Source organism: Cryptomeria japonica, chromosome 10, assembly GCF_030272615.1.
Source record: "Cryptomeria japonica chromosome 10, Sugi_1.0, whole genome shotgun sequence".
In the NCBI taxonomy this organism is placed as follows: Eukaryota; Viridiplantae; Streptophyta; class Pinopsida; order Cupressales; family Cupressaceae; genus Cryptomeria; species Cryptomeria japonica.
Window position 1 is genome coordinate 367,159,699 of NC_081414.1, and position 26,661 is coordinate 367,186,359.

General features: G+C 36.9%; 1 protein-coding gene across 3 annotated transcripts in view; it reads right to left on the bottom strand.

Moving 5' to 3' along the window:
* The window catches only part of LOC131079969 (uncharacterized), a 174,537-nt gene that overhangs the window by 138,046 nt on the left and 9,830 nt on the right, over positions 1 to 26,661 (bottom strand). For 2 of the 3 annotated variants that reach the window (XM_058018012.2, XM_058018011.2), the window contains exon 3: positions 45 to 189. In XM_058018012.2, the coding sequence (XP_057873995.2) occupies positions 45 to 189 (145 nt within the window). The remainder of the gene's footprint in view (positions 1 to 44; positions 190 to 26,661) is intronic. The other variant, XM_058018013.2, reaches the window with a different exon arrangement.

Here is a 26,661-nt window from a genome sequence, read left to right on the forward strand (position 1 = left end):
CTGATATGTCAGTCAGCCAAGAAAAATGGACACATTATGAATACCAGCTTTGCCAAGAATTTTCAGAGAGAACTCAGAAGTTGGACCTAAAAGCACTTCATCTCCAAGCCCTTCAATATAAGCCAAACAATTACATGCACCTACACAGTCTGTGCATTGGTGTTTTCCAGGCATTGCTACTCCATCTATCTGTGGCAAAATTAGATTAGAAGATTACAACAAAAGATTAGACAAGGTTATATTATGGTTGGCGATCAACTTTTTTATAAATACAAAACATATCAACAAGCATTAAGTGAAGTATCATATCCATGTGGCAGAGAAGAACAAGTAAGAAGGGTGTCTACAAAAAGATAAACGATTAACTAATATACATGTTAAATAAAATAAAAATTATCAAGTTGCAAACATGTATGATGAAAACCATCAGAAAAATTATAAAATGTAATTCAACAAGACTCATTTTCTTGAGTAAGGAAACTTTGCTATTGGACAGATGCAGTCTGTGGATGAAACGTAGATACTTCAAAGACTATTTTTTGAGTTAGCAACATCTTTCACATTGGAATGGAGGGAGGACATTTAAATAGTAAGCAATGCATAGGAATGCAATTCTAAATCTTTACAAACTAACCATCTCTTTCTCATGCCATGTTCTTGATTCTTTGGCAACAAAAATTAACCAACCCATATATCACTTTGCCCCCTTGTAAAGAACAGACTTGACTCTAAATGAGCCAAGACGCTGCTCATAGTGCACAGTATCTTATGTCTTCAACAATAGAAAATAACAAAGTATCTGTACAAACAAGCAACAAAATAGGGCATTCATCGTGGAGGCCACACATATAGATAAATAAGAGGATGGTGCCAAACAACAAGAATTGGTGGGGGTATGCTTTAGCATTTTGATGATGTATATGAGTTGATTTTAACAGTGATATTGGTGAATTTAAAGGTAGCTCCCAAAGTAATGAAATGCTAAAGCTAAAGCCTAATTGAAGTACATGGAAGAAGATATAGAAGTACAAGCTACCTAAACTCATTTTGTACTTTTTATCAATTTCTAGTAGGTAAGACCTTCAGGCTTGTACAATGATTGAGTGTCTTCTCATATAGAGATTGTTATGCGTAATTATGTTTGTGAGTCACTTCCTCAAATCTTTCATTGCAGTAGCTTAGTTAAGAAAAGAGGTACATGATTTATGATAAACTTTAAAAAAAGACAATTTTATTGCATAAAAATATAATATGTATATGGTTTAGGTCTTCATCTCCTATGATGTATCTTACAACTTAACATAACAAAAGACAACTTTTTTGTTAATCACAGATTTAATGGGTAAAACAGGGAAATTTGGGGTCAGGATTTAGGGTTTTATAAAAAAATTAAAAAATTAAAAACAAACACAGAAAAGGATTTTGTAGAACTCTAAAACTTTTTCCTTTAGATTGAAAAAAAACATTAAACTACTTGTCACATCCAGTTTAATTGACTTAGTTTAGTTATTGAATATTTGTGTTGTTAATAACAAGAAATTATGAAAGACAAATTGATTACATTGATTATTACTTCAAGGGTAATTAAGAATGATTATGATGGTGATGACTTATTATGCTAGTCTGACAAGAATCTGTAATACTCCCTCAAGTCGAAGAGAGTATCATTGGGAAGATTTTTGCCAATGTTAGTAACTTGTTGTGATGGAATCACACACACATACACTTAGATTCATGTAGCTAAGTTGCATAGGATTAATGTATATATGTGTTCTGTAATGTCCCCACCTTTTTAGCATCTCAGTGGAGTTCTTAGCCTTTACATTCTCCGAAGGCTAAGTGGAGAAATAAGGAGAAATTGATTAAATTAATTTCTTATTAAGTCATTAAATAAAATAAAATAAAAAAAGGTGACTTTATATTTAATTAATTTAATTAAAAGTGACTTAAGTGATTTATTTAAATATTTTAATGTTATTATAAAGTTATAAAGTAACTTTATAATAATAAAGTCACTTTAATATTATAATGTGTGAATATGTCTTTAATCCCACATTGGCCAAGAAAGTGTTCGAGCTCTCATAAGAAAGAATAAAAAGGGACTTAAGAGCTCATTTTATATCATCCATCCAGAGAATTGATATTTGTTTGTTATGAACTTGGGAGAAGAAGCCAAGGGTTTCTGATTCAGTCAGCCATTGGAGAGCGACAATTCTTCAGTGTTGCAACCATTTGAGGTGGTGAAATATCCACTGAATTTGGCATTTCAGGAGAGCTTCATTCTGGAGTTCTATTTGGGCTTTAAAAAGAAGGGAAGACATCTAGGGTATGCAGATTTTCGAATATATATCAATTGCAGACCTACAGTTTCATTTGGCAGCCATTAAAAATCAGAATTGAAGCAATCATTTCAAGATACAATTGCTGCTACAGTACCCGCGCTACAGTAGATGCTACAGTACTCGCGCTACAGTAATCCGTGAATAGTGAAACGCTACAGTGGCGTGAATAGTGACGTGCTACGGTACTAAGAAATCAGGCATTTAATTGGCAAATTATTCGTAGCTACAGCAGGAACGTGTTTAATTGGCAGTCCATTGAAGAGTGGAGACCATCATTTGCAGCAAGCATTTTACATATCAGGTTCTCTAATTTTGCTGTCATAAGTTTTGGAAATTACATGTTATACCTTTGTAACTATTTGGTGTGAGAATAACTAATAAAAACTTCATTATGCTGCTGCCACATAATTTCTAGTTTGCATGCCAAGTGTTTGATGATTTGTCAAGCAACTGTAGTTGTTATTTTTAGTTACTTATATGCATCAAAATCAATTGGCATATCATTTCTATGACATTGTTAGTCAATCTTTCATGGTTAGAGGCATTCAAAACATTAATTGCAGTGTACAAGACCCAAACAATACAAACAGAAAACTCATAACAGCAAGTACAGACTTTGCAAGACAAGTGTTTGACAAAATTCCCAAGGGTAGAAATCAATGATTTAAGGGCAAAGTTAGTAAGGGTTCTTACATGTTCTTTGCCTAAATATAGTTGTCTAAGAATGAAACCTAGACAACTCATGTCAGTATTGGGTCATAAGCCAAACTTAGCAAACGAGTCTTCTACTAGTTGATATGTAATGGCAATGGGCTTGGAGGGATAGCAACATGGGCTGCCAAGTCTAGCAAGGAGATTAGAAGCAACCATTCCTTGGACTTGTTAGATAACGGATCCAAGCAACCCTTTCATGTCTCATATACCCACTCTTTCTGTTGTTACATTAGAATAGGTTATAACTGATTAAGACTGGATATGATTGTAGGTATTTGCCTTTCCTTTTGGGTGCAGGTTGTCCTTCCAAGATTACACTCATCCAATATAAGGTATGTGCCCAACCTTAATCCCACTTATATCATTCATGATTTTCTTGATTAAGAAATAATCACATTGTAGTATTGAAATAATGATTTGTTTCAAATAATCAGAATAGTAATTGTCTCCTAATTAATCTATTTAAATCATAAACGTATTGAAACAGATTAATTATTATAAAAACCAGCCTATATCTAGTAGGGGACATTACAGGATATGGGTGAATTTATTGTTGATCCTTAATTGGATTCTAGACTTGGGAATTAACAAGGAAGTAAGACCTTTCATTAAATCACCTAATACTGAATGGATTTAGGGAACGTGTGGGATATGGAGTAGCCTTCTTGGTGTACTATTCAACAAATGTCACTACCTTGAAATTATATTATAAAACTAACGCCATTATAGGTTTTGCCTTCTAGTTACTATTTTTATCCATCCTATAGAATGTCAAGGCATCATTGGGAGATGATTGAAATATTCTATGCTATAAACATTAAAAATCAATGATTTCCATGCATAGATGCATTACTTTGATTGATTTATGTATTCCTCTATAATATATTTAACAATGGACAAGCGTATTAGACATGTGATGCATGAGCATATAGGTATGCTAGTTGTCAATGAATCACAAAGTGAATTGGATTCCATCATGCATGTTGGCAACATATTGCTAGATCCTTTGTGATTGGTCAATCTTCTCCACTGGAGTAACACAGGAAAGCTAATGCTTTGTGGTAAGGTGGATATCAACTTGATGATGCTACTTCAAGTTACGAAGAGGAAACAAAGAAGGGTTTGTAATGCAAGTGTTAATGTATTGATGTTTACCTATTTTGTAACCTATTGATTGAAAGAGTAGATGACTCTTATATATACCTTACTCTTCCCTTGCAAATCTTGAGTGTTGTATCATGATGTGCGCTTATACCAGTAACGTAAAATGTTTGCATTTAAAGTTATGCCAAAGTTTGGTAAATGGACTTGTACAAATTGTAATGATTATAGAATCATTTTATATGTCATCAAAAAAAAAATTAGTCCAATATTTGACTCCTTGACACTAGATTATATTTACTATACTCATTAATTACCAGATTTTGTTTGTTATTAATGGGTGGATGTTACATTACTTATCTTAGGTTGATATATGTCTCTTTTGCAAAATGGATTCCTTCCCTAACGTTTTGAAATCACTCTTTCAAAATAATACTATTTTCTAAAAGGCGATGACCCTTTGGTGAATGGTGGGGCTTCTTGCATGTAGTGACTACAACCTATGTTCAAACCCCACGGGTGCATCTCTAACGTGTTAAGAATGGAGCATGTTTTACAGCAAGATGCTGCTTCATCCAAAGAACTTGTGTACAGCAGGATACTGCTGCAATATATTCCACTTCAGCAATTGCAAAAGAAACAAAAGCTTGCTTTTTACTATGCCATGAAACCAAAAACTTGCCAAGGAAGAAAGCACCTCCACTTGTGCTCTTCCTATCATCAATAGAGCCACCCCAATCTGCATCTGTATAGGTTGTAAGCGAGAAATCATTTCCACCTGGATACCAAAGGCCATACTCCATAGTACCTTTGAGGTACTTGAAAATTCTTTTGATTGCATGAACATGTCTCCCTAGGGGCAACCTGCAATCTTGCAACATATCCTACAGCTTGCATTATATCGGGTCTAGTAGCAGTAACATACAATAAACTACCTATCATAGACTTGTAAAGAGTTCGATTAGCATCTAATGATTCATCATCCTTACTAAGTTTACAACCAGTCACCATAGAAGTGGTAACAAGAGTACAATCTTCCATTTTGAATCTCTTCAACATTTCTCTAATATATTTACTCTGAGAAATAAAAATACCTTCCTTTGATTGATGAATTTGCAGCCCAAGGAAAAATGACAAGTCTCCCAACATCGACATTTCAAACTCCATCTTCATATTGTTTGTAAAACCTTCACACATCTGCACACAATTACTCCCAAATATTAAATCATCAACATATACAACCACAATTAGCAAATGTTTACCTTCTTCTTCGATATACAGGTTGGTGTCCACAATGCCTCTTCTGAACCCTTGCTGAAGCAAATAACTATTCAATCTATCATACCGAGCACGAGGTGCTTCTTTAAGGCCATAAAGTGCCTTTTTCAGTTTGCACACATAATCCTGATTTTCTAACAAAATAAACCTATCAGGCTGTTCTACATAAACTTATTCACTTAAATCACCATTCAAGAACACAGATTGAACATCCATTTGAAAAACTATAAACCCTTTAAAAGAGGTAAAATCTAAGAACATTCTAATGGCCTCTAATCTAATAACTGGCGCAAAGATTTCATCGAAATCTATATCTTCAACCTGAGCATAACCCTTACACACTAACCTAGCCTTGTTTCGCACCACTTGGCCATCCTCATTCAATTTGTTCTTGAAAAACCCACTTTGTGTCAATCACGCTTTTGTCTTTAGGCCTTGGGACAAGTTCCCAAATTTCACTCTTAAGGATCTGATTTAACTCTCCTTTCATAGCTGCAACACAAGATTTATCTTCTGCTGCCTCTTCAAAAGTCTTTGGTTCAGTCATGGACAGTAGTGAAATATCATCATCCTCATAGCAATTTACTTTTCTTCTTGATGCTCTAGGTCTGTCCTCTTGCATAATCTAATTAATAGGATGGTTCCTCTAAACAAATCTTGACATGGACTTGAGAGAAGTTCTAATTGTAGGCGTATTTCTATCATGTGAAGTTGTAGGACCAGCTGATGCATTAGTTGTACTAGACTGATTTTCTGCTGTTCCACCCTCAAAATGCATACCAGCGCCTTCATTTTGATTGTTATTGGAAATGTTTTCAGTATTGTTGTTTGCTGTCCCAACTTGTGGATTGGTAGAAATTGGCTGACCAACAGTTTCAGCTTCATCACCCTGCAAGCTATCATCACAACTTTGCAATCTTCTAGAAGAATCAGCAATCTCATGAATTTTCACATTAGTGCTTTCAACTATCTTATGCAATCTCTTGTTAAAACATTTATATGTTTTACTTTTTGAGGAATATCCTAAAAAATACCATCATATGCTCTAGGATCAAATTTGCCAAAATTATCCTCCTCTCTTAATAAAACAAGGGCTACTAAAGATTTTAAAGTACTTAACAATTGCTGCCCTACCATTCCACAATTCATACGGTGACTTGGTGTGCTTTGCCCTTACCAAACTTTTGTTTTGAATATAGACAGCTGTATGAACTGCTTCTTTCCAAAAACAATCACTTACCTTTGATTCATTCATCATGCTTCTTACCATTTCTTGAACTGATATGTTCTTTCTCTCCACCACCCCATTCTGTTGAGGTGTCCTAGCTGCTAAAAATTGTCTTTTAATGCCATACTTCTCACAAAAACTCACAAACTCATTAGAGGTAAACTCACCTCCTTCGTCAGATCACAAACATTTAATTTTCAATCCCTTTTCATTTTCAACCAAAGCTTTGAAAGCTTTGAACTTTTCCAAGGCTTTTGTCATACGTGAGTAGTCATCAATCAATAACATAAAGTATCTCTCACCTAGCATACTTGCAGTCCTTGTCGGTCTGCAAAAATCAGTATGAACCAGCTCTAGAGGCATTGTGCTTGAATACTCCTTTACTTTAAAAATCCTACAAGTTTGTTTACCCAATTGAAAGTCTTTGCATACTGTGTCATATGGTTTAGTGAGTTTTGGCAAGTCTCTCGCCACTTCCTTCTTGCTGATCTGAACAAGGCTGTCATAATTTATATGACCAAGTCTCTTGTGGCACAACCAAGATTCATCAAGTACACTCAAACAACAAGTTTCACTTTTAAGATTATCAAGAATATATAAGTTATTCGCTGCCCTACTGGCTTCAGCAATATGAATACCATCTTTACTAATCTTGCAACTGTCAGAACTGAAAGTTAGACTATGACCTTGATCACACAACTGACTAACACTAAGTAGATTATGTTTCAAGCCTTCAACAAACAACACGTTCTCAACTTTAGTCTTACCATCGCTCAACATGAGCGTACCTTTACCAGCAACTCTAGTAGATGAGTTTCCACTAAATCTTACCTTACCACCATTGGATTTCTTCAGAGTTAAGAACTTACACTCATCTCCAGTCATGTGTCTAGAGCAGCCACTATCCACATGCAAAATATCTCTCTTATTATGTGCAAGAAAAGTTGTTTGCACAATCAGGCTTAGTTTCAGCCTCCTTCTCTTTCTTCCTCCAAACTTTGATTTCCTTTGCATTGTTCTTAACATCCTTCTTTGAAAAATCTGCCCTATCATTCTTACGAAATCTGCACTATGCCCAATGTTGTTACATTTGTAGCAAACATGATTATAATCTCTCAAAGGAGCGAAAGAGATCTTGTTTGCAAAACTGAAATTATTTCTAAAAGACACCCTACAATTTGCTACTTTGTGTACAAAATAGTTACAAGCAAAACAATAGCCATGAAAGAATGGATAATTAAACCTGGTTGAGTGTGCTTGTCTAGCACTGAAACATTGCCTGAAAGCATTATTTTTGGTTTTTGAAGATGAAAACATTGAGCTTTCACCAGTAAAACTCTGTTATTCTACCTTCGATCTTTGACCTTCTTCAAGGCCAACTCCACCCTTGTCTGAGCACTGTTTTTGGGAAGCTAACAAGTTGTCCAACGAAAGTGAACCTTTCTGATTTATCTCTTCTTGGTTCAGTAGTGTAGATGATTTCTCAATCTTCCTAAGAGAAGAAATCTCAGCTTCAACTTTTTCACAACTTTCAACTATAACTTTAACCTGATTTTTGAATTCCTCTTCAAGTTTCTTAGCCTTAGCAATCTGAAATTTCAAATCATCCATCTGTTTCTCTGCATCCTCAAGAGCTTGTGACTTTCTGACCTTTTCTTTAGTCTCTTATTTGAGCAGCAGCTTCAGATTTAAATTTTTCTTCTTAAGATTTTTAATTTCACATAGTGCGCTTAACAACTCTTGTTCAAGGTCCACTTCTCCATCTTCTTCATCAAAGACATCTCCATCTTCTTGATTTTCAACGTGAAAATCTTCCAAAGCCATGAAAAGGATTTTATCACTCTGAGATTCTTCATCACTTCCTTCAGACGAATCACTTTCCTTCTTTGAATATAGACTCTTCTTAGATTTCCAAGTCTTCTTGTCTTTTCCTCTATAATTATTTTTGTTAAACTTTGGCTTTTTTTCATTGCTACTGTCATCATTATCCTTGTATAGACATTTGGCTGCAAAATGTCTAGATTTGCCACAGTTAAAACATCTGAGAGAGGTCTTCTTCTTGTTTTTGCTAATGTCCTTTGATCTTCTAGTGAACATAGCTTCTTCTGAATCAGCATTATCCTCTATACTCTCACTTGAGGCTTGCTCCACTTGTTTGCCTTTCTTCGAAGCTTTGAAGGCGGTCTCTCTATTTGAAGGTTCAAGATTCGTTCTCATCTCATATGCGGTCAATATACCATGGAGTTTGTCAATGGTCATTTGATCAGGATCAGCCATCTCTTCAACTGCAAAAATCTTTGCATCAAACCTTAAAGGTAGAGACCTTAAAAATTTTGTATAACAACTTTATCATCAACTGTTTCTCCTAAACCTTTGAGAGAATTAACCACTTCATCAACCCTTAGAAAGTATGCTGCAACATTCTCCTCTTTCATTTTCAGACTTTTGAACTACATTCTTTTAGTCTAAAGCTTGGCCTTTTTCACTTTTTCTTCTCCTTCGTAAGCATTTTTAAGCTTATCCCACATAGCTTGTGCACTGTCACAATGCATAACTTTCACAAACTCAGATTCTGACAATCCACACAAGACACCATTCATAGCCTTTGCATTGCTTTCAAAGGCTCTGTTTTCATCAACAATAGATGGAGGATTTTGAGGAGATGTGTAGCCTGACACAACGCTGCTCCACACATCAAATCCAAGAGACATCAGATATGCTCTCATCCTGACACACCAGAAGGCATAATTAGAACCATCAAATAGAGGAGCCCTATTCGTAGCTAGTCCTTCTACAGCATTCATTTCGCACTCAAACAAAAACAACCTTCAAGCTTTTAAGCTTTTGAAGAATCTATTGGTTCTGATACCAAATGAAAGATGCTCAGCCAATATCGAGAGGGGGGGTGAATCAGTATTGGAAATTTTAATCAATTTTTAAGTACAAAGCCAAATGATACACAAAAGATCATAAAGACACAAACACAAGCTTTCTCATGGAAAACCCTTTCAGGTAAAAATCCACGGCATAAAATTCTTATTAATCTTTAACAGATGGTCACCAACCCAAACATACAAGGTGAGCTTCAACTCACAAAGAGCACCAACTGTTTCAAAACTAATCAAGTGACTCAAAAGCACCTAATTCACACAAAGCAAATCAAGAGCACCAACTCCAGATAAATCCAACTTTCAAAAACACACTATCACATATACTTTTGAACATCACAGAAATGGCACCGACAAAAGATATGTTCATTCAATTCGAATACATTCCAAAAGGTTCCCTTCACTACTTATTCACGCTTAGAAAACAAACTTTGTAGCTCTTCAACAAAAATATATACTCTCATGTCACTCACTGTTAAGAAGAATATAGAAATATATCACAGCCCACTTCAAAAATAACTTTTCTGCAAACTGAAGCTCTACATATATAGAGCACACAAGCACCACGCACAAAAAAAATTCAAATCGTTACAAGTGCAGAACCTTATATCGGTTTTTCATGCACTATAAAAGTCGATCAAAGCGATGCCTAAAAATATCTCCATGTCCCACACGAACTGCCAAAACTTAATGTATTGCGGTCATGCATCCACACAATTCCCATTTTTTGGTCTCCACATATCCACGATTTTTTCCCACTATGCTATATCGAACACAGCTCAACATTGAGCTAACACTCTGTCATCACACTCAGCAGCCAGGTATATTTAAAGCACCCAACAGACTTAAAAATAGAAAGATTCTTCACAATTTTGAAAGTAATTGGCACAAATATTTGAATCCTGCCATAACTTTTAGAGAGCCAACCCTGCAGGGAGAAAAATCATCGACGACTGAAAAAAAAAACCGCACCATTACCACAAATTCTCCTTTTAGCCCTGCAAATTCCTCCAAGCCCGATTTCATTTTTGTTTTTTTAATTTCCCATCATACTCAAAAAAAACTTTTTTTTTATGGTTCAAATATATATAAATCGCACATTAAGAAGGCACGAGATTTTTATAGAAAAAAGGTTCAAAACCAAAGAGTTTCACGCACTCTCACATTAAAGAAAAACAGTCAGTCAAGAATGTTACTCAAAAATTGAATTCCCACAATCTCTTCAATTTTAGCGCACACTATAATGTCCCCACTTTGAAATACAATTTAATGGTAAATGATAATAGAAAAATTAAAATTAAAATTAAAATATAAAAGTATATAATTAAATTTTAATTAAGTTAATGAATGGTCAAAGACATGAAATGAAGAGTTGTGACTCCCTCAAACAGGTGATATAAAAGGGAGAAGAGAACCTCATTTGAGGAGGATAATTGGGGAATCAGAGGTGCAGATCTAATTTAAATAAAAGTGCAGATCTGATTGTGAAAGCTTGTGTCTCTTTCAAAAAGGCAGAAATAATTCAGAGTTGCACTCTTTCAAAGGGTGCTGATGGTGAAAGGATGTGCCTCTTGCCAAAGGGCATACATGGTGAAGAGGTGTGACCCCTCCCTCACATTGAGAGATATAAAGGAAAGGAATCCAAGCATCCAAGGAGATCACCATCGATCAGATCAAATCAGAACTGTTATTAAGTTACGGGCAGTAACATCTTTGTTCTTGGTTGGGGATGTGCTTAATATGTATGCTTAATATATGAAGCCTGATAATGTTCTTATGCAGAATTCAGTAGTAATATTAATATAGACTGCAATATGTATGACATTCATACTTAATCCATAATACATGAATCGGTTGGAAAGAAATAGACTGCACTCAGAATTACATCAACATCACAGGCCAATCAAACTTAAAGATACCTTTAGAAAGCCACACCGAAATTGACTGAATACTTATAATAGCATCTGGGTATGATTACCAGTGAATTCCTTATGCAGATAGAAAACACATAAAAATAGATTAATATGCAGATAGAAAACACATACAAATAGATTAATATGCAGATATATACAGAAGTTCGATCTACACTCTGATCTAAATGAAAAAAGAATCAAAAGGGAGAATATTTTAGCAGAACAGAAAACAATAAAGGGACCGGCAAACTGTTTTCCCTTTAAGAAGATAAAGGAACCCTCTCTCTAACCCTCCCTTATCAATTGAGAATAGTAATCTAAGGCAAGATTTAGGGAAATCCCAAAAGGGGACATTACACAGACCCAAAAATAACTACTCATGGTGTAAAAGTGATTCTCATTATTTGAAAAATTCTATATGCCCTGTATATGCATTGAAGATAGAAATCATGATTCCGACACTATGTGCTGTAAATACGTTGAAGAAATAAAACGTACCATCAGCATTGAATTTTTTTTAAAACTTCTGCATATACCAAACTAAATACACGGCACACAGAAAATGATTCACCCAATATTTCATATAACCGTAGCTATAAAGCAAAAACGTTTGACCAGCAATAAATTCTTTCAGACAAAGTATGACTCTGCCATTATATGCCACTCACTATGATTCCAAAATAAACTGAAACGAATCATCATGTCCAGGCATCGGCTGCCAAGTTTTGTTTTTTTTTAAGTATGCCTAGAATAGCCCCATACTCCTTCAGCCAGAAAGTATCTCCTTGACAAATATGCCATGATAGTGATGTTTAAAAAAAACGTTACAAGCTAATGATAGCCAGCAGCTTTAAGCACTACAAATAACCACATTCACCAAAGTCATAGAAAATACATGTGATGAAAAGAATATTGACTTAGTCCACATGAATTCAAACTGACATGCCATCTGATTTGGCACAAGAAAAGGATGTGGCAAAAATTTCTGATTTAGCTGCTGACAAAAAGAACAAGCAAGCACACACCCTGCTCAAGCAAACACACAAGCAGGTCAAGCTCCTCAAACTGGTCAAGCTCCTCAAGCAGCTCAAATAAACTTCAGAAATAACCTTGACATCAATGACAAAAATTCCAACAAAGAACTATTTTGCTCCTTTGAGAGATTATAACTATGTTTGTTATAAATGTAATAACATTGGGCATGGTGCAAGATTTTGTAAGATTGACAGGGTAGATTTCTCAAAGAAAGATAATGAGAGCAAGGCCAAGGAAACCAAAGTTTGGAAGAAGATAGAGAAAGAGGCTGAAACAAAGTCTTTGATTGTGCAAACAGCTCTTATTGCACAAAGTGAAAAAGACATTTGGTATGTAAATAGTGGCTGTTCTAAACACATGACCAGAAATGAGAGTAAGTTCTTTACTCTCAAGAAGTCAAATGGTGGCAAGGTAAGATTCAATGGAAACTCCTTTGCTAAGGTTGTTGGTAAAGGTACTCTCATTTTGAGTGATGGAATAACTAAAGTTGAGAATGTGTTATTTGTAGATGGCTTGAAACATAATTTGCTTAGTGTCAATCAGTTGTGTGATCAAGATCACAGTTTAACTTTCAGTTCTAACTATTGCAAGATTAGTAAAGATGGTGTTCATATTGCTGAAGCCAGTAGGGTAGCGAATAACTTATACATTCTTGATGATGCTAAAAGTGAAACTTGTTGTTTGAGTCTACTTGATCAATCTTGGCTGTGAGACACAAGACTTGGCCATATAAATTTTGACACCCTTGTTCAAATCAGCAAGAAGGAAGTGGTGAGGGACTTGCCAAAACTCACTAAACCATCTGACACAGTGTGCAAAGATTGTCAATTTGGTAAATAAACTCGTAGGAGTTTTAAAACAAAGGAGTACTCAAGCACAATGCCTCTAGAGCTGGTTCATATTGATTAGTAAAGATGGTGTTCATATTGCTGAAGCCAGTAGGGTAGCGAATAACTTATACATTCTTGATGATGCTAAAAGTGAAACTTGTTGTTTGAGTCTACTTGATCAATCTTGGCTGTGAGACACAAGACTTGATCATATAAATTTTGACAGCCTTGTTCAAATCAGCAAGAAGGAAGTAGTGAGGGACTTGCCAAAACTCACTAAACCATCCGACACAGTGTTGTAATGTCCCCTTTTTAGCGCAGCATGATATGGGGTGTCGTTAGCCTATTCTGACACGGTCCCGAAGGCTAACAAAGACATTGGTGGGATCTTGAAGTGTTTTGGCCTAGGTGTTTTCAGTTTCAGGCCAATCGGTGCTGCTCTGACAAGGTTTCTAAACACTTACTATTTATAGTAAGTTAGTCTCCAAGTAGTGACTTGAAATTTTTAGTATTTCCCTGGTCGGCATAATTATCAGTAAAAAATATTTGAAGGCGACAATGATTTAAAGGGATTATCAACAATGTTTTAATATTTAAAGATAAAGTGTAAAGTTAAATTAAATATTTAACTTTACCGTTATATTATAAGGTTGGGAATATAAAGTAATGTTTAAAATATTAAAAGTTCCTTTTAATGTGTACATTGTGGGAAATAATATTTTATTCTAAAATGTATTATCCCACATTTAGGAAATGAAGTGTTTGCATCCAGGAAGAAGATATAAATTGAGGTTGCGAGCTCTCTTTTGGGGTATGCTTGGATGAGATTAATGTTATGCTGTTGGATTTCGTAAAGATCTGATTATTGGGCTTGGAGGACGGAATCCCTCTTTGCTAGCATTCTCTTCGCTGTTGAAAGACACAGTCAGGAGGATTAATGGTGTTTTCATTCAAGAAACACATTGGGCTTCATCTGGTGCTCTCGCATGAAGTTTTTACAGGGGTTTGAAAGTGCAGATTTGAAGATAGTGATTTTGCTACAGTACTGCGTGAATAGTGTTTTTGCTACAGTACCGCGTGAATAGTGTTTTGCTATAATGCCACGTGAATAGTGTTTTTGCTACAGTGCTGCGTGAATAGTGTTTTGCTACAGTGCTACGTGAATAGTAAAAATGCTACAGTACCATGAATAGTGCTGCTATAGTGCATGAACAATGTTGGTATGAAGTTTACTTGTTTTTCCTGCTGATTAGAAGTTTGGAAGGCTACCATTACATCTGCAGACCACTACAACATTCAATTCCAGGTTTTTTCTATCATATTTTCATAACTAAGCATTGTAATTGTTGAATACAAACCTGAATCATTGTTGTAGCCCATAAGGCAGTTGAATGTGCACATTGATATTGCAAATCAGTATTTAACAACAAATAAGAAGTTTCGGGTTTTGCATATATTGTTGTATGTTTGTCAAGTGTTTGATAAAATGCCATTTTGATTATTAAGCAATTTAATTGATATCACATAGTACTTTGCAAGTCTCTTTCAAAATGAAAATAGGGGTGGTCATTTCAAGTGTGCAAAGATTGTCAATTTGGTAAATAAACTCGTAGGAGTTTTAAAACAAAGGAGTACTCAAGCACAATGCCTCTAGAGCTGGTTCATATTGATTTGTGCAGAACCAGCAAGGACTACGAGCATGCAAGGCAAAAGATACTTTATGTTATTAATCGATGACTACTCATGTATGACTTGGGTGGCCTTTTTTAAGGAAAAATCAAAAGCCTTGGAGAAGTTCAAAGCTTGGTAGAAAATGACAAGGGATTGAGAATCAAATGCCTGCGATCAAACAATGGAGGTGAGTTTGTGAGTTTTTGTGAGAAGTATGGTATTAAGAGGCAATTTTCAGCTACTAGAACACCTCAATAGAATGGGGTTGTTGGTCAGTTCAAGAGATGGCTAGAAGCATGATGAATGAATCTAAGGTAAGTGATTGCTTTTGGAAAGAGGCAGTCCATACAGCTATTTACATTTAGAATAGAAAATTGGTAAGGGCAAAGCACAACAAGTCACCGTATGAATTATGGAATGGTAAGGCAACAACAGTTAAGTATTTTAAGATCTTTCGCAGCCCTTGTTATATTAGGAGAGATGAAGATAATTTATTCAAATTTGATCTTAGAATAGATGAGGGTACTTTTCTAGAATATTCCTCTAAAAGTAAAGCCTATAAATGTTTCAATAAGAGGTTGCATAAAATAGTTGAAAGCACTAATGTGAAAATTCATAAGATTACTAACTTTTCTAAGAAATTGCAAAGTTATGATGATAGCTTGCAGGTTGATGAGGCTGAAAGTGTTAATCAGCAAACTTCTACCAGTACTCAAGCTGGGACAGCAAGCAACAATGCTGATAACACCTTTGAAAACAATTAGAATGAAGGTGCTGGTACACATTTTGAAGGAGGAACAGCAAATGCATCAGCTGGTCCTACAATTTCACATGACAAAAACAAAACTACAATCAGAACATCTCTCAAGACTTCATCAAGATTTGTTGAAAAGAACCATCCTATTAATCAGATTATGCAAGAGAACAGACCTAGAGCATCAAGAAAGAATGTTAGTTACTATGAATATGATGATATTTCACTGCTGTCCATTATTGAACCCAAAAATTTTGAAGAGTCAAAAGAAGATAAGCCTTGGCTTCCAGCCATGAGAGAAGAGTTAGATCAAATCCAGAAGAGTAAAAACATTAGGAACTTGTCCCAAGGCCTAAGGACAAGAACGTGATAAGGACAAGAACGTGATTGGCACGAAGGGAATCTTCAGGAACAAGTTGAATGAAGATGGCCAAGTTGTAAGAAACAAGGCAAAGTTAGTGTATAAGGGTTATGCCCAGGTTGAAGGCATAGATTTTGATGAAACCTTTGCACCAGTTGCTAGATTAGAGACAATTAGAATGTTCTTAGCTTTTGCCTCTTTTAAAAGTTTTAAAATTTTTCAAATTGATGTTAAATCTGTCTTTTTGAATGGTAATTTAAAGGAAAAGGTGTATATGGAATAGCTTGATGGTTTTTATTTTTTCAGAGAATCAAGATTATGTGTGCAAGCTGAAAAAGGCACTTTATGGCCTCAAACAAGCATCCCATGCTTGGTATGTGTTGACGTGTATTTTATACACAATCATACACAGAATAAAATACCATTAGGCATCTTATCCTCTCTTGAGAAAATAGTCTCTAACTGCTGAAGATCTGCAAAAAGGATCAGTTAGATGGACTCCAAGGTTCTTTTAGTGGGGTCTCCACGTGTGGACAAGCTTTTTAGTGGTATGATGTGATTTGCTGTTTCCTCCAAGGCGTCTTACGGATTCCAAAGGCTCGAAGATTTTACTAATCTAAAAGGAACTTTCCAAAAAAATAGCAAAAGATAGGGTTTAAGGAAGTCTAATCTAGCCTAACCCTATGAATGACTTAGCATGAATGAGATTTGGCAAGACTCAACCAACTTCAATTTTGCCATAAGATAACAACTCAATTGAAATTAGTGCGATCTTCTAAGGTAATAATGGTGTTCAATGCATCAAAGACCAAGGACACTACTATGAAGGTACATATCCTAGATACGAAAATGCTTGAAGGTTAAGGACGTAAAGTGTTTTCCAGTCGACCACGCAAGGCGTTCCTACAATCAGCAAGAAGCTAGTGGTTTGGATTGCGAATCCCACCAAATATCAAATCTCACACTTAGCCTTTCAAATTAACAAACTACTTTGATTGAGCGTAATTCAAGTACATCCAACAACCATGAAGATAACTTAAGAAATTTGCAACAAAACACCATAACTTCAATATTTTATTGATTTCCAAGTCATCATATACAACAATTGCTTGAATTTCTCTCTTCAAGACTCAATCTTGCTACAAAATAAAATTGCTTCTAACTCTAATCTCTCTATTACATCAACTATTATCTCTTACACTATTCACTATTACCAAATGAAATGAAAAATGGGGGTATAAATAGCATCCCCAGTTACAATGAAAGGTCCAGATTGAAAGTAAATCAACGGACAAGATCATGACACCTAAACCCTAATTAGGGTTTGTTACAAATGACCTCCTTTTTACTGAACAATATTAAATACATAGCCAAATATTAAATTTGGCACAAAAATCTAGGAGGTATCAACCAATGAGAAATAAGATGTCATGTCATCTGTAACAACCTTTCATCTAGAATCTTATTCCCTTTCCAATTCTCTTTCTTAGCATATGCAATGAATTTTGTCACGATTCCTTCGATTTCTGTGATTGGAATCTCGGGAAGATTCTTGATACTCTCTTCTAAGTGGATGACCTGATCAAATGCATCTAGAAGAGCTGCGTCCCAAGTAGGTTCAAGTTCCTTTGTTCTATCAATCAGGAGCATGGTAGCATACATCTGATCATACTGCTCATCTGTAACATCTGCGTCCTTGCGAAAGATGATCTTGATTCTATCCTCAAATTCTTGTAAATCCACATCTGTCTCGACCTCGATCCTTCTGCCAAGAATGGTACGAAGTACCTCAAATACTCTGTCCTGGATCGGATTGATCACCTCCTCAACTTGACCACATCTAACACTGATGTCCTCGAAGAGAACACTCTTTATATGGAGTAAGGTTGACCACTGAAACAAACTGTGAGAATCACCTTCTAAGATCCTTTCCTGCGCTAAAATTCTTCTGGATGTGTGTCTTATAACTTTCAAGACAGGGATGACAACGTCCTTGGTATGGGCAAATGCAGCTACTGTTGCCATCAATCTGTGGATAATTTCAAGAACTTGGATAGCCTAATGGGTGATCTTCGACATCCTTGTAACAAACTCTATGGCCATTGTATGAGATCTATCCATCCAACTACATGTACGCTGGACCAGGTTCCTGAATCTTTCTGCTTCATTAATCGATTGAAGGGGCAATGCCTGCACTGGTGATCTAACTGGATCCTGACGTCCCAAAGGTTCATTGATGTGACTGAAATATGTCCTCCATGCACCGACCTCTCTCTCAAGCTTTCTATTCTTTTCTACTTCTTCTCTAAGCTTGTCCTTCAATGCCTCAAATGTGTCGGTGGCATCATCTAAAGTCTGCTCTGCTGTGGACGGTCCTAACTCAATAGTCTGTATATGATAGTCCTCTGCTAGGATCTCACCCTCATATTTATCTGCTGCCGGTGTAGCTATCTGCAGTTTTCTAGATCCAGTCTCATCTCGAATCATCTTGGACATCTTTGTAGCCTTCTTCTTCTCTGTTGTCATATGTGAACGTCCAACAAGACTCTCTAAATCAATTGCACTATCCTCGTCCTCTATTACGATCACCTTAGTCAATCTTTCCTTCAACCAATCTGGGATATTCGATCTTGTCTCTTGAACTTGAATTTCTTTATGTACTATTTCTTCTTGTCTGGGAGGAGATGTTACTTCATTATCATTATCTAAATCATAGTCTTGGAGAGATCCATCTGACGAAACATGCTGTGCCTGTCCTTCCTCCTGTCTGTCATTCTGTACCATCGACTCCATGGACTCTTCCACTCGAACTGTTCTATCTTCTGGTCTGGAAGAAGTACCTGGTGTTTGATCTTTGTTGGCACCTAACTTTTTCTTGGAAGGCTCTTTCTTTTCTGATCTTTCCTTTCTCTTTGAACCTCTCGAATGGAGATTGCCCTCACTGGCACATCGAAGGTTACCTTCACCTGAATTCCTAGGATTAGGATTGCCTTCACTAACACTGGCTCCACCTTCGGCTGGCTTTTCTTCCAAAGTAAAAGACATGGCTATGCCTTGTTCTCTCAACTTCTGATGCTGAACGTCTACCCATCTGCGAGTACAAGACAAGACTGGTGCCATCAAATCATCTAAATCCACGGCCTCGAGCTCATTCCAATTCAAACTTATTGTTTTGCTTTCTCTATCATATGAAGACTGGATGTGCCTGCCGTTGTCCTGAGCTTGGTCGGCCACTCTGTAAATCTTACATTTCCTGATGAAATCCAAAGGCAATCTAGAATGCATCTTTCGTTTCACTTCGAGATCATCTAGGAGATTCATCATAAAATCTTCAATTTGGTGCTCATGTTTAAATCTTCTACCGACCGTCTCCTCTAAATGTCCATGGGGATCAAAACTATTCCTCCAAGCAAAAGATGAAAAAGGATACAAGGCTAACTCCTTCTCTGCGTCATCCATGGCTAAGACATTAGGACATACCTCAACTGAATTACCCAAAATAATAGGTACCTGAACTCCATTCTGATGTCTGTGTCTGAATGCCTTCATATATGCTGCCAACTGCCTTGTTACTTCAAGTAACACAATTCTGTCTGTCGGGTATCTCGGCAACATGTATGGAGGTAAAGGACATCCATGCACTCTAATGTAAGTGAACTTGGGAAACTGAATGAACCAAGCACCGTACCTCTTGATGAACTCCTGGGCATCCTGAGATAATCTGTTGTGAATCCCTCCTTGCAACGTCCTTGTGATGTTCATCGTGAAAGTATCATTGACTAACTTGTAGTTCTTCCCTGGCGGATGATGCAAGTAGGTATAGGATTCACAAGCTCTGACCTCGCCGGGTCCTCTTCCAATCACTCCTCTGTGAGGTAGTCCTGCGTACTCAACGCTCCTGATTAAGGCATAGATGACGTATGAACTCATGTGGAAGGACTTAGTAGCCCTGAGTCTTCTCAACTGTACGTCTAAGCAATGGCTAATTATTCTAGCCCAATGTATTGTACCCTTTCCTTGAACAATCACCTGGATGAAGTAAAACATCCATTTCTCAAAATAGAAGGCATGAGGTGCTCCTGTAACTCTATTGAGCATGGTAATCAAATCTCTGTACTCCTCCTGGAAATCAATCCTGTGTGGTGTGTTCGGTACTTTGCTCAGACGGGGACGACTCTTGAGTAGCCAGTTCTTGTTGATTATGCTTAGGCAAGCATCTGGATCATCATCGTACACTGATCTGGCTCCTTCAATGCTCTTGTATATCATGTCCCTGTGCTCTGGAAGATGGAAGGCCTCACTTATGGCTTCCTCTGAAAGGTACGCCAAAGCGCTTCCCTCATTGGACACAATTGTCCTGGACTGTGGATTGTAGTGACGGGCACACTCGATCATCAACTCGTGGCACTGAATGGCTGGAGGAAAACCGGCCGCCTTGATGATGCCACTCTCTATTATTCTCCGGGCGACAGGTGATGGCTTGCCGATGTAAGGGACCTCTCGGAACTTCTTCGTGCTAAAGTTCCCCAAGTTTGTATCTCCAATGTTGCTCCACTTAGACACGATCTTGGTCTCCACTTCTTCGGTCTTCTGGTCTTCTTTCATGAGAGCCGAGCGACTGGTGGATGCTCCCGCCTTTGGGGTCGCCATACCTACACAACATTTCATTATAAGAAATAGATTTTGCAATAAATAACGTAAATAAGAGAGATAAAATTTTAGGAAACCTCATGATAAGTCTCTAGAGTTATCATTTCCTAAAAAAAACAACGATTGAGCTAAGAGATTCAAAATTTCAAAATTCAAAAATTGAAATATGACGATGAATGAATAAAGCAATAACAATTAAATCGCCATACCTCGATAGAGAGCTAACTCTAGAATGCAAAAACAAAATTCGCCTAGGCAAAATTTGAGGTATAAGATAATCTTCAATATGATCTCCTCAAAATTGACTTCGCCACCCCTGGAGAGAACGTGATCTTCAATTATCGCCTTTGACGTGGTCTCAAATGGATCTTCAAGTTCGCACAAACAAATCTCCAAGTTTCGCACCTTCGACGTGGTCTTAGATGGATCTTCAAGTTCGCCTTTGGTGTGGTCTTCAAATTCGCACCCCCTTTTGATAACTAAGCGCCACCTTTGGATGAATGAAACTCGCACCACCTTTGGTCTTCAACGCAATTCGCACTTAGCACTTCCCTTCGTCTTCCTCAATTCGCATGTAGAAAGGTAAAATAATGATGTAGAAATGATAGTTTTTACCCCCCTTTATATAGCGCTCACATCACACTTCACCCTCAAGGCCGACTTGATAAAATAAAGTAATTTCAAACGATTTTTAAATAAAATAACAAGGCCGACTTACATGCATGAGCGTTCTTATTCGACTTTTAATTATTTAATTCATTAATTAATTAAATGCCTTTTATTTTAATTAATAAATTTCGATTTCTTTTTTTTTTAAATCAAGGCAAAATAATTAATTAATGCAAAACGCCATATTAAATGCCAATTAAATAGGACTTTAAATCTTATCGAATTTTGGCATTAAAATGAATTTAAAAAGGTTTATTTGGCGCCAAAAATTTTGAAAATGAAGTGGACGTACCTCATCGCCCTGGTCCCTTGGAGAGGGACAGGAGCGATTCACCATTTTTGTCATGATTTCTTGCGTTTTCAACGTTCAACTCCTTCATTTCCACGTTCCAAATCGATCATCTGGTTGGGTTCTTCGAATTAGATTGCCTTGCATGTGCGCATAAGTGTCTTTAGATGTATCATCGCCCTTGTCCCTTGGAGAGGGACAGGAGCGATCCTAAGGTTTTTGCTTGAAATTCTCCATTTTGATACGATCCTTTCCTTGTATCATCTTCCAAATGCCATTTAAAACCTTGTGCGTCCTTGTCTTAACGTGATTTTCAAAGAATATCATGTGTTTTGCCTAACATCGCCCTTGTCCCTTGGAGAGGGACAGGAGCGATCTCCATGTCTTCACGTTCATCTTGTATCTTTGACCTTCGAACTTCCATTGTAAGGCGAATAATATCATTGCTTGTCCATTCCACGCACATCCCACTTGCTTTTGCAAGGTACCTTTGATATTATAAGGATCATCGCCCTTGTCCCTTGGAGAGGGACAGGAGCGATCCATGTTTTTTCTCCATTTTGAGCTCAAGTTGGTAACGTTTAACCCTGGTTCATTGTTTATTGCCTTCGAAATAACGTCCTTTACCTCGTCCATCCTCGCCTTGCCTTGACTTTGAAGGAGTATGAATGTTTTTGATGAAATCGCTTTGGTCCTTGTCCAAAGGATAGGAGCGATATGGACTCCTTAGCTTGATTGATAATGTTTGGACGTTCAAAACTCTTGCATGTCACCTTAAAAAGATGTCTTGAACCTCGTGTGACCTTGAAAAAACTTTGACTCAACGTGATTTTGCATGAATTGATCAATACACTCAATATCGCTCTGGTCCCTTCCTGAGGGACAGGAGCGAAATTCATCATTGCGAGCTTGTTCTTGTTTTTATCAACTTGCAATTATCTTCAATGCGTGTAATGACGTCCATTCGATCCTCTTGGTAGCTTAACACTTGCTTGTCTTTTGAAATCGATGCCTTAATGGAAATATCGCTCTGGTCCCTTCCTGAGGGACAGGAGCGATCCTGGGTCTTAAAGCGCAAATCCTTCCAACGTGACGACCTTGATGCTTGCGTTCGATTGAAAATGCCCTGAAACATCCCTCACCACCTTGTCTTGACTTGTGTCGACCTTGAACTTTGGAGGAACGACCTTGAACTTGCGTAGGAAGTATCATCACCATTGTATCGCCTTGGTCCCTTGGAGAGGGACAGGAGCGATCCTCCCTTTGTGGCCACTATCTCACTTTGCCAGGTTCCAAGTTTATATTCAACGAACTCGTCCTTCTTCACTCTATTCGTTCATGCCTCGACATCATCTGTAACTTTGCAAGAAAAGCAATTATATCAAAAATCGCTCTGGTCCCTTCCTGAGGGACAGGAGCGAACTAGGCATTTAACACTGTTATGGACGTCCCAAAAATCTTCAATTTATATTCAATGCGTTCATCTCATGTTTTCCCTTGTTTTTGAACGTAAACTTTCCTTGACCTTTGTCTGGATTTTGCATAATGAAGGAAATCGCTCTGGTCCCTGGGAGAGGGACGAGAGCTACAAGGTACCTCGCCCTGGTCCCTTGGAGAGGGACAGGAGCGATTTAGTCAATATAGGTCATTATCGTTTTTGCATCTCAAATTATATTCATTTGGCAAAGCATCTTCCTTCGGACCCTTTCAAATTATTAAGTTTTCAAAATTTTGCAAGGACAAAGCGAAATTTGAATTGTAGCTCCGGTCCTTCACTGAGGGACAGGAGCGCTTTTCCTCCTGGAGGCATTTCTGTGCTCATGAAAATCTTCAATTTATATTCAATGGAAAGATCTCGCCGTTCTCCATCACTTCCAACTTGAAATTTGCCTAGATTCTGCAGGGATGATGAGATATTTTGAAAATGAGCTCCCGTCCTTCACTGAGGGACAGGAGCGATTTTGCTCCTACAGGCCAAAATAACAAGATTTTTCACATTTTAACACTTCACGAGGCGAAAACAAATCAATTCCAATGCCCAGGATCAAAATTCAAAAAAGTCAAAATTTGGTCAAAATATTCAATCGGACAAAAATTCACATTGACGGTCAACACTTAGACAAATTCAAGCTCTGCATTAACATTCCAATTGAAAATTAGACCATTTTGGCGAAATCATTGCATTCAAAATTTGCATTCTAGAAAAGGAGGCTCAAAAGCTCTCAAAAACGACTGGATTTTGGCTCGAAAGGACAAAATTTAAAACCCTAAGGCTTGGCCCTAAATCCAGACGACCAACTAATCAAACAAAACCCTAAAAACGAAAGCAAAAAGCGAGCGAAAAACAAGCAAAAAGAGGGGGTCCCCATTTGCTATGGGGCGATGTGTGAAATGGTCACAACAGTATGACAGACTTAATAGTTATTTGCTTTAGCAGGGGTTTAGAAGAGGCATTGCGGGCAACAAACTGTATATCTAAGAGCAATGTAAACATATGTTGATTGTGGTTGTATATGTTGATGATTTAATTTTGTGCAGATGTGTGAAGTTTTTGCAACTAATATGAAGATGGAGTTTGAAATGTCAAAGTTGGGAGAGCTATCATTCTTCCTGGGGCTACAAATTTATCAATCTAAGGAAGGTATATTTATTTCCCAGACTAAATAAATTAGACAGATGTTGAAGAGATTCAAAATGGAAGATTGTACTCTTGTTAGCACTCCTATAGTGACTGGTTGTAAACTCAGTAAGGATGATGAATCACCAAATGCTAATCGAACTCTTTACAAGTCTACGATAGGTAGTTTATTGTATGTTACAGCTACTAGACCTGATATAATGCAAGTTGTAGGCTATGTTGCAAGATTTCAAGCTGCCCCTAAGGAAACATGTTCATGCAATCAAAAGAATTTTCAAGTACCTCAAAGGTACTATGGAGTATGGCCTTTGGCATCCTGGTGGAAATGATTTCTCGCTTACAGCCTATACAGATGCAGATTTTGTGGCTTTGTTGATGACAGGAAAAGCACAAGTGGAGGTGCTTTCTTCCTTGGGAAGTGTTTCGTTCCATGGCACAGCAAAAAGCAAGCTTTTGTTTCTCTTTCAATTGCTGAAGCAGAATATATTGCAGCAGTATTATGTTGTACACAAGTTCTTTGGATGAAGCAACTTTGAAAGACTTCAAGGTAGATTTCAGTCATCCCATCTCTATATTGTGTGATAACACGAGTGCCATTAACATATCAAAAATCATGTTTTGCACTCTAGAACTAAGCACATTCTGATCAAGCATCATTTCTTGTGAGAACAAGTCAGTGATCAGCTCAGCAAAACTTGAATATGTTTCCACTAAAGATTAGCTTGCAGATGTTTTTACTAAGCCATTGCCCAGTGATACTTTTGAAAGGTTAAAACAGCAGTTAGGAGTGGTTTCACTTCATCATTGAAGGGTTGTTTTCCTCTGGGGGAGTATATATTGCATTATTTTATGCCCCCGTTTAGTGTTTGCAGGTTTGATTATGGATTTGTATCAATTTATGGTTGGTTGCAGCTTTGTATCAGTCATTGATGTCAAAGGGAAAGTAGGATTTCAGAGGGAGAAGTTATGTTTCAGAAGGTGGTGATGATAGAGTTGTCATCAATGACAAAGTGGGAGTTTGTTGGTATTTTTGTCATTGATGTCAAGCTGTTCATTTGAACTCCTTGCTTGTCTACTTGAGGTGCTTAAGCTGGTTGCTTGCTTGCTTGAGCTACCTGGTTGCTAGGCTGAGTTGTGTGTGCTCTTGCATCACCTAGTTGCTTATCTACTTGAGCTGCCTAGTTGCCTCCTTCAGCTAGCTATATGTCTACTTGGTTCTAGTCAACTGCCTACTTATTCTTTTGTCAGCAGCAGAGTCAAATATATTGCCACATCACTTTATTTTGTGGGTTCCGGGACTCCTAATTGTTTACGGCAGATTATATGTTTGAATTTGCACCCACATTCTACCTCTTCGTTGTGTGTTACCTTTCATCATTTTGGCCATCGTGGACATTTGTTCAAGTTGTCTTTGGTTGTGGACCAAAAATATAGTTTTGACTACAGCAATTCGGCGCAAGAAGGTTATGGCGCATTTAAATAAAAATTGTGGGCAGTTGTAATGTCCCCACTTTGAAATAGAATTTAATAATAAATAATAATAATAAAATTAAAATATTAAAAATTAAATTATAATATAAAGAATATAATTATATTTAATTAAATTTAATTAATTTAATGAATGTCAAAAGACATGGAAAGAAAAGTTGAGTCCCTAAACAATGAGATATAAAAGGGATAAGAGAACCTCATTTTGGAGGGGGGTGAATTTGGAAATCAGATGTGCAAATCTGATTTAAATAAGAAGTCCAGATCTGATTGTGAAAGGTTGTGTCCCTTTCAAAGGGTAGAAATAATGAAGAGTTGCACTCTTCAAAGGGTGCTGACGGTGAAAGGGTGTGTCTCTTGCCAAAGGGCATACATGATGAAGAGGTGTGACCTCTCTCTCACATTGAGAGATATAAAGGAAATGAATCAAAAGTATCCAGTAACATCACCATGTATCAGATCAGATCAGAACTGTTATTAAGTTACAGGCAGTAACATCTTTGTTCTTGGTGGTATGCATGGGAATGTGTTTAATAAGTATGCTTAATATATGAAGCCCGATAATGTTCTTATGCAGAATCAATAGTAATATCAATATGGACTGCAATATGTATGATAGTCATACTTGATTTCATATATATTCATAATACATAAGAAATTAGCATACTTATAGTCTAAATCATGTTATTAATGTCAATCTTTAAAAATATGGGAATGAGATGTTCCAAAGAGGGGCAGTCTAAATCCAAGCAATAGTTTAAGTCTCAAGATAGGGTGGGGATCAGCGACTCATAAGCCTTGAGGGTATAGAC